The sequence below is a fragment of the Cheilinus undulatus genome, linkage group 23, assembly GCF_018320785.1.
Source record: "Cheilinus undulatus linkage group 23, ASM1832078v1, whole genome shotgun sequence".
Classification (NCBI taxonomy): domain Eukaryota; kingdom Metazoa; phylum Chordata; class Actinopteri; order Labriformes; family Labridae; genus Cheilinus; species Cheilinus undulatus.
Genome location: NC_054887.1, coordinates 21,596,280 through 21,612,707, shown reverse-complemented (window position 1 = coordinate 21,612,707; position 16,428 = coordinate 21,596,280). Strand labels below are relative to the sequence as shown.

General features: G+C 38.3%; 1 protein-coding gene across 5 annotated transcripts; it reads right to left on the bottom strand.

Annotated features, from left to right (window-relative positions):
- Positions 1-2,543: 2,543 nt before the first annotated feature.
- On the bottom strand, positions 2,544-15,685 carry tcp11l2 (t-complex 11, testis-specific-like 2). 5 transcript variants are annotated; one of them, XM_041780850.1, is made up of 11 exons: positions 15,576-15,675; positions 14,792-14,832; positions 11,511-11,712; positions 11,247-11,379; positions 9,973-10,093; positions 9,562-9,785; positions 9,307-9,443; positions 7,747-7,922; positions 7,468-7,649; positions 7,189-7,361; positions 2,544-3,827 (listed from the first exon to the last, which is right to left on the bottom strand). In XM_041780850.1, the coding sequence occupies exons 3-11, from the start codon at positions 11,671-11,673 to the stop codon at positions 3,565-3,567; spliced, it is 1,572 nt and encodes a 523-aa protein (XP_041636784.1). In that variant the 5' UTR covers positions 11,674-11,712; positions 14,792-14,832; positions 15,576-15,675; the 3' UTR covers positions 2,544-3,564. The 5 variants fall into 5 exon arrangements, with proteins under 5 accessions (XP_041636784.1, XP_041636786.1, XP_041636785.1 ...); XM_041780852.1 differs by having other exon boundaries at positions 14,792-14,926; positions 15,576-15,674; XM_041780854.1 differs by lacking the exon at positions 2,544-3,827 and adding an exon at positions 4,140-4,783 and having other exon boundaries at positions 15,576-15,676.
- Positions 15,686-16,428: the final 743 nt, after the last annotated feature.

The following is a 16,428-nucleotide window of genomic DNA, read 5'->3' as shown; positions in this document are numbered from 1 at the left end:
TACATGAATTGCGACAAATTACACCCCCTGATATGGCATTACTTTGTCCAAAAAATAGTTTCAATTTATGTTTACAAGCCTTGAGTTCAAGATTTCCGGACTCTATTTGAATGTTTCATTACAACCTCATGACACCAAGGGATGAGAGGATGTTGTTTGTTTGTTCCTCACTCCAGTGACACACTGTTAATGCAATTATCAGAAGGCATAATCTGATTAACTGTATATTACTGTCGACAAATTAGCATGTTGTTGAAACTGCACATTAAAAGTTCCAAGAAGAAAGCATAAAATTAAAGTCTATTAATACATAAGTAATCACTATGAATAAAATGTTTTTTACTGAACACAGCATATTCCAAATTTCTTAAATTCTACATGTGTGATGGTTTTTGGTGAATGCAAACAATATTTTTTTATATGACTCAATAAACCTGAAAAGTCAACATGAACACAGTTTGTTTTTAGGGCAGTCAACATTAATGCGCATAAGCCCTATAATAGGGGCATTATTTTTACATCATCATTGATAGCATGCTTTATTTCCTGTTTCAGCACACTTTGGTTAAGGCACTGCAGCCACAGTGATGTAAAATAAATACATCAAAAGTCATCCTTGCCTTGTCAAACATTTACCTTTTTACAATTCCCTTATTTTCCTTTCTTAATCCATAACAAGGTTCTTTTCCATGGTAATGTTAATGTGATAATCTTCAATCTACCTATGTAAGATGATTATTTCTTTCAAAATAAAAGCCAATCTATAACAACACAGGAATTCAATTCCCTTTAGTTTAAGATGGTACTAAAACAACAAAGTGAACATAGACTATTTCAAATGCAAATAGGGAAATTTCAAAAGTCATCAAAAAGCAGATTAACTGTAATTAACTACAGGAGTTCTGAGATTAATTGCAATTATTTTTGTAGTTAATTGACAGCTCTAGTTTTTTATTCAGTTTTGAAATCTATTCATAGTAATTGATATAAGTATGGTTAACTTGTATAATATTAAATTAAAGTAAATTATATTTTAAATCACATGTATGATTTAAAATGTAGCAGACCTCTTTTATAAATTGAGCATGCATTTCAGCAGCTGACCAATCAAGTTACTTTTGCCTATTGTCTGGGCCTTAGCTTTACTGCTTAGAGTGTCCTGTACCTAGTAAACTGTAAACCCAGCATCATATCTATAATGATTTTATTGTATTTATTGAACATAAGCAGCATTGTGCAGCACTTTTAAAGCTATTTGAATCAAAAAGTTGCACTCATTGTAACCAAAGGTGTGTCTCAGGGGTCAGTTTTAGGGCCACTGCTGTTCATTCTGTACATAAATTACATTGATCAAAATGTTATCAGTACAAATGTTCATTTTTATGCAGATGACACTGTCATGTACTGCTCTGAATCCACCCCGGACCAAGCTCTCATGAGTTTCAACTTGCTTTTAACACTGTAAAGCATTGATCCACCAGTGTACGTTCAACTCTGTAGGAGTCAACTGATCTAAGCTCCGCTCACTGCAGTTTCAAATCTGGGGCATGTGTGGAGGAGTTCCCATCATGCCTTTGGGCAGAGTGTTCAGTTGTATTTGGATGTTGCCTGTTGTACAGTGATCCCTGCTGTCGTTCTTTTTAACATGTTTTTGGTGGATTGTTGCTGTTTTAATGTGAGATACATTCACACCATGAGTGAAGTTATCCACTGGTTTAGAGTTAAGAGTCTGCTTTGTTCTTACCATAGAACACCCATAAAGTTGACAACAGTTCTGTCAAATTGTAAAATATTTAATACTTACCAAAGCGTAGTTTAACAATATGCAGTTTGGAATAATCCAAACACTGTTAAAGTTAACTCTATATGAGTTTATTTAACACTGATAATTTTGCTGTGTGTTCTGATTTATTATAGAGGTGTGACTTTGCCTGAACAAACTGGTTGGAGATCTATTCTCATGCTGTTATTGACAGTAAGGAAAAAAATTATTTTACTACACAAAACCTCAACAACTATGCAATACTTAATATTTAAAGTAAACTTTAAATTAAATATGTTTAATTTTACATGAGTAAATTTATAGACCAGTAGTTTTACATGTAAATTTTAACCAAAGTGACTGTACCTTGTATACTTTTTTCACCTCTGATTTTCAGTTAGTGTGTCTAAATAATTCTATGATGGATGGGCCCTGTTAATAATCTTACTATATCACAACATTCATATCATATTATATTACTCTACTACACCATGTCAAAATGTTACACTGTTAACGTTTAACACTAATCATACCATGTCACTACAGATCATCACTTTTCACTCACTGTTGTATAATCATCCTATTATTCATCTCATCTATTCTTCAATTTTTATGTTTCACTCAATATTTTTGTCATTGTGTTGCAGCAATGCTGTGAGTTCCCCTCCAGGGAATCAGGTTGATTTTTACCTTAAATTCCTTATTTTCCACACCTCTATTATGGTAAAATTCTAAAAGTGTGTTTGTATCATGAATATACACATTCTTGAATACAATGTTGCATGTTTGATTATCTTTTTAATCTTTTTATATTAATTGTGGTAAAGAAAAGAAGAACAATAACTTCCCACATTTTCAAGTAAACTTCTGTATAAGTACATAACTGCTTTTTCCTCCACACTGATCAGTCCATTGGAAATGTGTCAAAACGACTCTTAAGTTCAGCACCCTTCCTTTCCTAACAGCCAACACAGCCATACTGTAACAACTACAGTACCTCAAAGTGTTACAAAGACAACGAGTAATCCACTGGCAGCAAGTAAGTAAAGTTTAAAACATACACATATAACAAAAAAATCAAACAAATCAAGTAAAAACAAAGAATTAACACCAACACAAAGCTACTCATGCGACAACTGTTACTTCTTTTTTAGCAAAGAAAAACACCCTTTTTGACATTTTTTTCTAGAGTAACAACAGTGGATTAAAACAAGAACATTAGTTCTCTGGCCGAAAGGTAAAGGAAAAACAAAAGGACTAACTGCACAGGAAAAAGCTATTATATTGTTGCATAAATATGGTCAAAGTTGGAATAGTATAGCTACCTTAGGTAAACAGCATGAAAGAATCTGTTACACTACTCTGCTACTTTTCTAAATATACCATATAATCTTCCTCTTCTTTGCTTTATAAATCTTTCCATCTCTTTTAGATGTTGGCAGGGTTTGCCCTTCATCTTTCCACAATAATGGGAGTTTTCCTGCAGGATCATTTAAATGCAGGTTACTATTAGGTCCAGACTTGAACTGATGACACTGATTTTCTGTTTTGTAGCTGTACATGTTAAAAAGCATCTATAACAAAGAATGAAGGTCACATTAAATGTTGACCTCATGGTGCAGTGCCTCACTGCTAAATGTAGTCATAAATACTACATTAATACAAGTTAAAGGTAACTCCAACTGTTTGAGCGTACTAGCTTAGCAAAAGCAGCATCACTGCCCAGCTGTCGAAGTACCTCCTTAGCTTTAGCTAAAACTACAAGCAGAGACTACTCAGGCGGCTTTAGCCACAGTTCGTATTTATTCAGAGATGACTGAATCTTGAGGGGGGTCCTGAGGAGGGTTCTCTGCTGCTGGGCCGTCGCTGAACAACAACTTCCTGATGATATCTGCGTAGAACGGTCCATAGACCATTTTGTTGTAGTCGACCAAGGAGTTGAACTTCGCCCCGATCAACGCCAGTTCAGGTTTGATGGCCGTCAGGCCGGCTGGTACTTGTTCAAGTTTGGCTTCAGGCTTTGGGGTGAAAATGAGAGCCTTGAAGTACTGCTGCACACGATCCTCTGCATGGAGACAGAGAAAACAAGTCAGACATAGCAGAGACACCTGGATTATGGCCAGCTGATTGGATTTAATCTTGAAAAGAGGCTGTTCAAAAGGAGAAAGGCCAATCTGAATTGTGGTTTCTTGAGTGGATTGCATAGCTGAGTTGTGTCTTTTTTTCTGGGTAACCTTTTGCTGCAAAAACTCAAATCTTGGCAAGTGTATTTTTCCAATTTTAGTGAAAATTTCATATTAAATTTAAGAAGAAATTAATCCACTGCAGGCTGCTTATCTTCCATGCAGCTGCTCAATCTTTTAGCTGAAGCAGCAGGGGTGTGTTGATCCTGGATGACTGGTGGCTGATCTTAGAGTCTGTAATGCCAATTTACAATAAACTCTTCTGTTTCTTTTAAACCCAACCTCAGCCAGCTTTGTAAAAACCCTTTAAGTATTTCTCTATTTTTATATTTCTTCCAATCTAGAAGAAGAAGGATATTCATATTTATTTCACTGAGCATTAAATTTGTTTAAGATACATTCAAAAATGCTGCTTCCTAACACTTGTGCTGCTGTTTGGCATGATTGCTATTTCTTCATCTTCAGCTCGTGTACTTTCTTCATGCAAGGATGCAACAGAACAAAAACAGTTTTATATGCACTGAATAAAACAGGTCAGTGGGCAAAAAGCTAGGTGTGGTTATCTGATCTGTCACTATCAGAAAATGACCTGTATAAAGCATATGGGATTCTGCTGTTTATATGCTGTTTACATGACAGCTTAAACTATCAGGAAACTGAAAAGACCAAACAGTGGTGGTTACTGGTGTGGACTTAAACTCACACAGTGTTGAGCACCCTGACATGACAGAAATGTTAATAATATTTAAAGTTTGCGAGAGAATGTTAAGTATTGTCCACTGATCCTTTACTGAAAGTCCTTTGAGTTTCTCTTGTATTTGCTGCTTTGACGCTCCATCTATGAAAGACAAGAATTGCATTTACAGTATTGTCAAGATCTGCTCCAAAGTAATCAGTCTAGCAGAGAAAATATTTATTCATTGTGAGAGAGGCAGGTGGTCCTAAAAGCTAATGGCATAATCTCCCAATATGACAATATCCTGTCTTCTGATTATTACTGCCCTCAGGGCGCCACTTTATAGCACCCTCTAGCAAAACAAATCATTACTCTAAATCTTCTGTTCCCTCCACCATCAGGCTGTTAATCCTTGATAGTAGTCATCTGGAATGAAAAACTTTGTTTAATTTTGTATTTATTGCTCTGTGTCTGGGTCTGCATGGCGGTGCAGAGGTTAGTGCTGTTGCCTCACAGGAAGGTCCCTGGTTCGATTCCCAGTCAGGGCCTATCTGTGTTGAGTTTGCATGTTCTCCTTGTGCATGTGTGGGTTCTCTCCGGGTACTCTGGCTTCCTCCCACCACCAAAAAACATGCTCAATAGGTTAACTGGGGACTCTGAATTGGCCGTAGGAGTGAATGTTAGCGTGCCTGGTTGTCTGTCTCTATATGTCAGCCCTGTGATTGACTGGTGACCAGTCCAGGGTGTACCCCCGCCTCCCGGCCAATGACAATGACAGCTCCAGCCCCCGCAACCTCAAATGGGATAAGCGGTATAGAAAATGGACAGTGGTTATACTGTTGCTGTTTCCTAAAGCCCAGGAAGGATCCTTGAACGGCCGATTTTGAAGGATACTACATCATCGATTGCCATCGGAGGACTTTTCTAACGTTGAGGATCCTTAAAATGTTTCCAAGTACTGAGTCCTACAGAGTACTGTTTTCCTCCTTTACGAATAAATAAATAGTGCAGTATCAGGGGGAAGTCGGGTCCTCGAGCGCTCAAAACACTTTTAAATGTCCTGTTTCCACTATAAATATGTTATCATAGTTATTTTATGGCATCAAAAGTAAAGCTGGACGGGTAAAAGTAGCACCATAGATTATAACTTTATTATATAATTATGATTATATTGTATGATGAATGTAATTATGTGCTCATATTTTATATGTATGATATGTTGATGTGATAGCTTATTAGATGGCGCTGGGTAAAAGTTGTACAAGCTGTTGTTAGTGCCCCACCCAATTTGATTTCTGCTGCTACCACATATATGGTCATGACCATTCCTATGATGTTATCATGCACGCTTGCTAGCCAGTTCCAAATGTGAGTTCAAGAAATATCAGGGAGGACTCTGGCCTCGCCTCCAAGAAACCTGACTCGGGAGGATTCATCCTACAGAGGAAGGATCCTGGACTTTGAGAAACTGCTTGTATTCTTATGTTGGCGGTGTTTGTTCAGTCATACTTTCTATAAATGTAGACTTACAATGTGATCTTCAATAAATCTTAGTATGGCTTATCTATTGATTTTTATTTATTGTTGTTCCTAAAATGTGTATTTTAATCTTTTGCTTGACCCTGGTGTGTATCATTACTTAAGAGGCCACATGAGGGCGTCAGTGACAAAGTTAACATCTCTGTCAATATACTGACTATTCATCATTGGCTCTGGCATCCTTCTGTATGCTGTTCGTTTGTAAATCTATTTATGGTTAGAGTAGAGTGGAAAAAATAAAGTTGTACCAGAAAATATTATATTAAGATTAGTAATATCTATTTTTTTAGAAATTAGGTAAATATACTTGTGAAGATTTGAGTTTTGCAGTGTTTATTAAGCGCTTTACACTGGAATGCTTTAGATAAAATACAGGAGCATACTCAGGTTTGATTTAAAAAAAATATGTAATTAAACTTTTAAATTAGTCCAATAATATACCACATTTATCTTGTAGTACGAACTGTCTTTACATATCTCTCACTTGATTTGCATCTTTTAGCATCAGCAAAACCAGTCAGTACTGAAATTTTCATTAAGGCTGAGAAGATTAAATAGTAAGACAGTTTATATATCTTGGGAGTAATGTTGTAAATATCTCAAGCAATGCTCAATCCAACTCTTAACTTTAAGGCGTGTAAAGAAATGATTAAAAAAAGCCATCAAGTACAACTTAGTATATAGACATGTTAGAGGCTTATTCTTCAATGGATGCAGCCAAAAACTTCCTGACTATATCTCATGACACATACTGTATCACATGCTGGGGACAAGCTTGGGAAACTGTCATCAAACCACTACACTCTCTATGTTTTTAAACTGTAGAAAAAAAAATCTATGCCTTATAATCAATGTAGAGTTGTGAAGAAATAAGATTTCAAAATCCTGATCATTCTGATATAAAGTGGATATATAAAACATCTTGGTGCTGGTGCACTCTGTTGTAAATGTAACTCTATTCCCCACTACAGGTGATCTTTCTTCATGTTAAATCAAGAGGAAACACTTTCACTGGCTAATTTACTCACCAACAAGAGTGCGGATAGGGTTCTCCTTCTGTGTGATACTGCAGATCTGTCCTTTAAGCGCTTCTTGCAGTGCTGGGGTCAGTGCAGGGTAGCCCCTCTCTGTTAAAGACTTGTTGAGCTCACAGCAGATCTGAGCACTGACGCCCTCTAGTGCCTCTTCAAGCTTAAAGCTCCTACAGATGAGAAGAGAGGAGAGTCATGTGTTGAGCTCCTATTTCATGTGAATTTGAAGGCAAGTACAGTTTTTGGGTTTAAAATGAAATGTAAATATGAACTGACGGGCTGTGCATTCCTTCCAGCAGTACACTCGTCATCCTCTTCAGACGCTCAGAGAGAGACGACAGACCCTGGATGGGTCCTCCGATGGTGCTGTAGACAATGAGCAGCACCTCGTTCACTGCCTGAACTTGTTGCAGCTGCCACTGAATCTCTCGCAGACGTGTCTCATCGGTCATCAATGTCTAAAGAAAAGCATTTTGACGAACATCTCACAAAGAGTAACTTTCTAACAATATCAAGTATCTCCCACTATTGTGTTCATAAACTCAACACACTCACCTCAGGTAGAGACTTCTGACTGTATTCCCATGTAAGGAGGCTGAGGAAGGCGGTATTAATGACCTGAAAGGGCCCAGGCACCACTCGCTGTCCTTTGGTTTGTTCTGTGGTGGCAGCGGTCGACTGCAGCTCCTCCAGTGCTGATTTAATCCACGATGTGGTGTGCTCCAGAGCACCTGAGGAAATACATTTACTTAATTTAGAACAGAATGGCCTAGAAAAGTATTCAACTGATGAAATGTGACTTACATTTTTTATATCATCATCAGGGTGACTGCTAAATTATGCAGGCAACACGGTGTCAATCAAATGAACAGAACAGAGCAATTTGGATTGGCGTGCTTTGACACCAACCAAAGTTCTCTGAGTGCAACTGCTGTTACGCCTATGGTCCTAGAAAAGGATTATTTATAACATGCTAGCTCAGAGATCTGTAAGATTCCAGATTTATAAAACAAACTTTAAGATTGGCAGAGAAAGAGACGACATTTGGGTGTAGGATGGATTAATTTGTTTATTTGTAAGCAACCCTGACACATAACTTCAGTTGGATTACTTTCTTGAAACGCTAAAGATGCTAATCATCAGACTAAAACAGTACAGCCAAACAATATATCTCAATCTGTTAAAATAAGTTCTGCAGGAGCACACAAACTGCAGTCAGATTGTTGCTCTCCCTATAGCCAAGAGGCAGATCATAATACCTACTTGTTTGGTGATAGTGTTACCAGTCAGAAACTGTCCAACAGCAACATAGCCAGCTCAGAGTTGGACTTGAAGCTTACTGTTTCGCACGTCCTAGCCAACTTTCAAAAGCCTGTCCAATATTTACTCTAGTCCAGTTTCTTGCCACCCTCTCCTCTCTTATTCTCTTCTTAGCTTCAGTTGTCCTCTTCATCTCTTTGCCTCAGCTATTGTATCAAATAATAAAACGACAAATAAACTGGCTTTAACTTCTTCGTGCTAGTGCCTGGAAGCTAATGTGCCTTCTTTTGAGAGTACCACAGCCCGCTGCAGGTGTTACATAATGCTAAAAGCTTCGTGGTAATGGGATAGATGTCATTCTCCTTACTTGAAGTTATTGTACCATTAATATGACCATGAAAGCACTATTTTAAAGTGGACAAGACAGATACTGTTGCTTTAATACCTAACATTGCACACCAATGAAGGATTTACTGGGGATTTATTCAGAGCCTCTACCATGTGGTGGGCAGGCCTGTCTTTTTAACTTTAAAGCCTTATTAAATAAATTTTATGTCAACAACTCATTGACTTCCATTTGTTTAGCCAGGCTATTAAACAAAACATAATGGTGTTCTATTATTGACATGTTAGAATTTCTTTAGAAAGTGGCCATGGTATGAACAGAATTAAAGCCTTGGAAGTGTTCATAATCAGGACTTACTGGACTCACTGGAAGCTACACATGCATCACACATACAAGCAAACACCCAACAATGCTAGCTTGTCTGGCTTCATTCCTTTCTTATCTGGAAGATAACATGTTTTGTAAGAACCTATATATTACAAACTAGAGAGAGCTGTTTTTTCACTTACTAGGAGTTTTGTCCAGGATTCCCTGGAAAGTTGCCCTTTCATACTCAACACCATGCCTGTGCAGCACAGTCCTCAGATTATTGATCGTGAGGTTGACCATGTCCGCTCTCATCAGGTCCAGCACACGGAAGATCTCCCTGGAAATAAGAGCCAATATAAATAAGTTACCACCTACAAAACAGAGATCTAACAAAGACCATGTGCTCTCTGAGAGAGATGCTCAATAAACGCCTTAAAGCTTAAATGTGCACCCACCTGAAAAGGTTTACCATGCTGTCCGTGCTTTCACGGAGCTTCTTGATTTCCTCGTCCCTAATCGGGGCACAAAACTTGCCCATTGTGTTGATAATAAAAGAGGCGAGCCCTTGGATGTCTACAGCATCGTTGTCAGCCTGCTGACGAATCAGGTCCATGTCCAGCACCTCCATGATCTGGGTCCTCATTCGGCTGCTCCCAGGGATTAGGAATGACAGCAAGATCTGCCCAAGGGGGAAATTAATTCACCATTTCAGTAAACCATGTGTCAATTCTTATTTTTTTTGTATCTTACGCTGTTAGATATGTTTATATAAACATCACAACGAAGGCAAAGGATAAAGAGAGGAGTTAATAAACATTAGTCAAGAGTAATAAAGTCTACATATTGCTATTGCTGTGTTTACTGACCTCTCTGATCTCCTCCAATAATCTGATGGCTTGTCCATACTCAGGCGGGTCGTCATTTAGCTCTGACTCCAGGATGTCCCAGAAGGCCTTGTGGACATTATCTCGCACTAACTTCCACAAACTGGAAAAAGAATAAAAGATTCAGATAAGTGAAGTCATTTCTTCTGACATTTTAAAGTGCATTAACAGGATTTGGTTTTGTATGCTTTATTTTGGTAGGGATCATTTACAAGGTACTCAATTACATGCATCTGTTTCAGAAAAAAATATTTTGTTGACCATAGAAAATAACTTATCAATGATATTATTCACATTAAATTAGCCAGGTGTATGTTTTTCATAGCATCTCATTTGGCAAGACAACAAAATATAAGTACTTATATAAGTAGTTGTGAATGCATACATCACACAATCTCCCATAATCAAAACATCCAAACTAGATACATCAGAAATGTATTATCATAAGTTAGAAATACTGCATTTTTATAATATGTCACTGAATTTTGACCTATACATTTTAGCTATTTTAAAGACCATAAATTAATAGTTAATTTTTTAACGATCTCTTAAAAAATCAAAACATCTTAACTACAAATTGGGGGCATTTTGAAGCTTGAAACTGTGAGTGGATTTTACCACCACTGCACCACTGGGAGGGTTACGGCCAGTTTAGCTTAAATTCTACATTTTGTTTTTTTATTAGGCAGAATCTATTTCGAGAAAGGCCAGTAGGTGAACTGGAGTCTGCTGGGACCGTTAAACCAACACATAAAATTTAGCTACTAAAAAATCTAAATTAGGTAAGTAAGAAAACCAGGATAAATCAAAAATGGAGTTATGGCTTTGGAATTTTCTGGTGAAGTGTTGAAGTATAATGACAATGAGTGGATTCTATTACCACAGAGCCCCTGTGGGGGTCTCCAGGGCAGAGCAGGATCATGCCAGATACAGGCAGAGCAGACTGTGAGCCTAAATTCTCTGGAAAATCGATTGTTAGATTGTTAAGCATGACCAGCAGGTTCGTCTGTGCCTGTTAGGCACAGAAGGTAAGACTTCAGTGATCTATATCCCTGTCGGGCGCTCAGAGCATGAACCCAGTTTGAGGATGTTTAAACCGTTTTTTTTTTTCATTTTCTTTTCTTTTTGCGTAATGTTATTTTCTATTTTGTTTGATCTCACATTTTCAATGCACAAAATGTGAAAATTCTGCACTGCAATAAGTACATTTTGCGCCTCTTCTGACTAAACGGAGATACATGTTCTCAACTCCCTACCTGTCCTGAGGTAGGCTGTTTAGCTCCAGGCGGAAGTTCGGGTTCACAGTGATCTCATGGGCAATGCTGAGATTCGACAGGCTTTTGGCAGACTCCATGACTTCGTCCAGGGTTAAGGTTTTGGGAGGGCTTGCTGTGGGAGCAAAAGATTAAAAAAATCACGTAAAGAAATAAGAGTTTGGGGCAGCCTCTTCAGTGCTGATCACTGTAAAATTTACTGTAAGATAAAGGAAAACAGTTGTGGACAGGCAAGTGTAAACTCACAGGAGGGAGAGCAATGTTTGCTGGAGCAGTCGCTGGTAAAGCTTTCCCGGGAACAGTCCAGGTCACTGGCTGACGTCATGCTGTCACAGCGCTCTGACGAAGACTCCACGTCACTGCCCTGCTCCTCGCCGCTGGAGGACGGTCCCTCGTCTTTCAGAGGCATCTTGGGTCACAGCTGCAGATGTGGAGTCTTGGGTCACAGCTGCAGATGTGGAGGTGGAAATGAGACTGAAATGGTTCAACTTTACTGGTGACCTAGAAAACCAGTTCATTTGTAACTCTTTGTTTTATTCAGGCTGCTTAACAAAGTCATGGGTTAAGAGATATTTGTGGCCTTTAACAGACACTAGGAAATAAAGTTTATCATTCCTTTATTGTTTGTCAGCTGTTATCAAAAAACTGTAGCCCTAAAAAATCCCTTACAGGAACTGGAGTCAAATCTATTGATGTTTGACATTTATATTGCACTTAAGGGTAAACTTAACGTTTCTGATACTGCAGACCTGACTTGTGCTCTAAGAACGACTCAAACCCAAATATGAAACATGTGCTGACTTGTTCCACTTGCTTGACATTTTAAAAACAACAGGCATTGTTGTTAATTTAGAGCTACTTGCATGAGCTCTAATCTGCAGCAGCAATTTTGCCAATGAAAATAGTCCCAAACAGAAGTTCTGTTTTCTCCTGTTTTAGAAACATCTACTGAAACGATGCTTGAGCTGTTTACATAAAAACCTCTACATTAAAGAACTAAAAACAGACAGCTGATCCATGTTATTTTTTTGAAGCAACAGGAGAAAAGTCTGAAAGTATTGGCATGTAGGCTTAAGCTTGATTTTTTTAAAATAACTCTCAAAAACAAAACTCTGAGCAGACATATCAGAGTTCACTCAGAAGAAAACAAATTACATAAGATTCACCTTATAGCACCTGGAAGAGGAAGCATGTCTAGAAATATTTGCTGTTTCCAAGGAGGCAGCAGCTAACAAAGTGTAAAAAAAAACAACAACAACCCAATACTCAATAAAACAGCTCACAAGGCTAGAATCCATGGCAACCAAGGAATTGTTTAGTGGTACAGTTCTGTGTATCGACATCATAACCTTATTAAACTCTCTGACAGTGCATGGAGTCATTAAGTGGTAAAATATTTCATCATTAAATGTGGGGTTATTGCTACAGGCGTCGAAAAACTCAGGAGAAAAACAGAATTCATTTCTTGTACAAACAAAAGCCTTTTTCTCTTGAGGACAAAGGGGACACTGTATCCAGGCTCATCAATTGTTTCTCCAGGGCAACAACGGACAACAGAGGTGCTTCTCAACGGACAGCTGATCTTGTTACACCTGTGTTGTTTGCCTTACAAACAAATATAAATAGATTAGCCTAAACAAAGAAGACACATGTTTGGAGGAAAAATAAGCTTGTGTACAAGTTTTCATTGGAATAAACACAGAAGCAAACCACACAGACTACTAGTAGGCACATGGGGCCTCTTGCTCCAAGAAGCTTTATTGTATTATCATTATAGAATTGCATTGAATATTAGGTATACAGTTATTTCATGGACTAAGAAATGTGTTCTGAATAGGAATGCACAATATTGGATTTTTTTGCCCAATCTGACATGCCGATATTTACAAAATAATTCAAATGTAGTTGAGACCTAAAACTTCACTCCTTAAAACACTTTAAAGTGTAATGAATTACGATGAATCAAAGAAAAGACTTAAGCTGATATAGGGCTGCTGGTCCTGCCTAAAACACCACAAATTCATTTGTTGGTACAGCCAATATTTACAGCTGATTTAGGCAGATTTACATTTTCTATCCTGCTTATCAGATAGGCAAGAGGCAGGGTACACCCTGGGCCAGTCGCCAGTCAACAGCATGGCAGACAACCAGGCACGCTCACAATCACAACTATGGCCAATTTAGAGTCACCAGTTAACTTAACAAACATGTCTTTGGTGGTGGGAAGAAGCTGAACCCAGAGAGAACCCATGAAAGCAGCAACTGGTGTCACGGTTTAACTGGTCTTGGAGTAACTAGTGACACCCAACATTCTACTATGCCACTCATGTCCAGATTTCAAGAATTTATCAGTGTCTTCTGAGACATTAATACTAGCTGGAAGGAGTTTTCTGGGCCACAACATACCTTTACAGAGATGAATATCATGCAAGAAAATTTACTTGACTTTGTTGATTCCTGATTTAAAAAAGGAGTAAATGGTTGTGGCTGATTAATTGTACTTTGTGACCCCACAAACACTTTCTGAGTAATGTTAAGATATTTAAAACCAAAGCATTTGCACTGAAATTTCCTGTTTATCAAACAACAAAAAAAGGACAAATAAAAGGTAAATATATGAGTCTCATGCATGATTGTATGAGGGGTTTTGGTGGGCTCCAGATGATTTTCAGGTTTCAAATTAGGCTGGAGCATACTGAAGTTTGGAAAGGCTGGTCTAGATGAAGTAAGCTGAACTAATGATGCTCTTGATAAAGGTGATATGTAGGTACTGCTGGGTATTTGGGTATCTATATTTCAGATTTTGTTATGTCCTGTAGTTCTGTGGGGAAAAGCCTTGTACTGGTCTCTGTCATGGGCCTCCAAATTTTTCAAACCGCCCCTGTATCAGACATGAAGCGCTGCTGCTGGCCTGGCAGGGTGACCCTTGGGTGTTCCTGTCCCTGGTCTCAGTTATCTGCAGCCAAAAATGAATGCACACTCCCTCGCTGCTCCTTTGGTTTAAAGATAGCTCAAGGGGTGAGGATGGGTGTGGGGGGAAGTGTGCGACTTCCGTGCACCCCTGCTGTGCCCACAGCTCATTCATTACATCATCTGCTAGACTTGACAGCTAGGTCACGGGCTACCCAGTAGGCCAATTTTCAGAGATTATCCAGAGGGATGGGGGCAGTGGTACAGTCCAGAAAACTGATTACGGATTAGGACTACTCTGTCATCTGCTGCTTCATCATGAAAAATCCTCTTTAAGTTGGTTGGATGTTAGATAAAATAAAATGTAGTATGCTGTAATACAGGCTCAGATACAAATAGAGAAAGATCAAAGAAACGCTGCAATGTAAAAAAGTTGATATATTTAAAAATATATATATTTACAGTGTTTAGCATACTGGAATACATACACTGATAATGCATGAAAATCCACATAATGTGCCCAGGTGTTTTGGATGAATGTCATAGAGCATAAACGTGAGAAAAACAAAGGAAATGACGTGTCTTTGTGTGCAAGTGCTCTGATATGGGGTACATACCGTTATAGAGACAAAGACAGCCTTCTGGGGTCCAGATTTCACTGCAGTATAATGTAAACAAAGCAGTGGATCTGAGAGGCAGGGCTAACTTCACAGGGACTGTCTTTATTGGCTACAGCTCTCCGTCTCTCACCCCTACATGGAAAATGTTTGGTTACAGTGCCATGCACATGGATAAAAAAATATCCACACACGCGTAAGAAGTGGGTACACGTGATCTGAGCAGCAGACCAAAACAAGAACATTGTGCACATTTAAAATAGTGCATTATACTTATATGGTGCAAGAGCCCAAACAAAAGTGCAGTTATGCTACATTTATTATGCTGTTATTGCGAAGGACGTTTGTAGTAGTATGGCTGTCACTTCTGTTTACGGTGTGGCAGCTTTCACACGTCTGTCTTTGTTACTTGAACAAACACTGCCATAAAAAAGAAGTGAGCAGAGACCAGAAATAATTGAGAAATTAGCTAATTTGACCCTTACAGCTTTTGGTATTTGTTTTATATAACTGTCAAATCTTTATCAACATTTACAGCATGGCAGCGCTTCAATGCCAGTCTTTATTTTACAAAGACCGAAATAATAGTTGTAAACACGGGATTAACAGGGACATTGTCATTTTTAACAGGCTGTTTTTCTAGAACCGTCGACGACTGGACAAAAGTTTCCGCTCCACAACAAAGCCTTAATCAAATACACGATGAGAGTTGCCGCGACATAGCCTAGCCGAGTGATTTAATAACCCAAGAAGACAACATTATCTGAACAGAAGAGGCTCTTACCTCATTCACGTCTCCGTAAAGGGAGACTGACAGCAAAAATAGCTCAGCTGGGAAGATAGGATTCGCCGTCGTACGGGTACAGCTCGTCTCTTCGTTTAAAGGTCTTTCGTTACCCCAGCTAGCTCTGAGAAAAACGGGCGAAACCATTTCATCCATAGGGGTGTTTAAACATCAAGCCAAGCTGTTTGAGGTGACAGACGCAACATTTTGACAGAAGTACTATTTAAAAGGGGCGACCTTAAAACTTACCTGAGGTATTTTGTTCTGGAAAGTTGTTGTAATTCGCTTGCCCACACAGACAAACCGTTGTTAAAATGGTACACCCCGCTCTGCTTCACGTGGGACGGTTTTGTTTACGGATGTGACCTCAGCTTGTCCACAGCTTATTCATGCAATATATTTAGGGTATTATCCTACCAAATTTAGTTCCCAAAGTCACATTACACGAACTAAGCTAAGAGTTACACACGCTTTCTTTTATTTAAGTGTAATTTTAACATCACATTGAGGGTTTATAGTTGAAAAGAGTGTCCATTGAGTCACTCAAAGTTGGATTACAAATGTGTCTTTCATTAAAAAGTCACTGTAACTTTTTTTTGAATGAAAGATAACAATCAACATCTTTATAGTTAAATAAAACTACCTAAACAAATAATGTTTGGATTTTAAAGACATAGCCACAATTCTCTTCATATAAACTCTTATACTTTTAAATTAGTTCATCATTTTGGGTCTTGGTCAAAGTTGAGTTACAGTAAAATCAACCTTTAAGGACCTAGCTGCAATGGAGGCTTTAAACAGCCACATTTTCGTAAACAAAATAAGAAAAGTGATGTTTTTTTATATGAGCAAG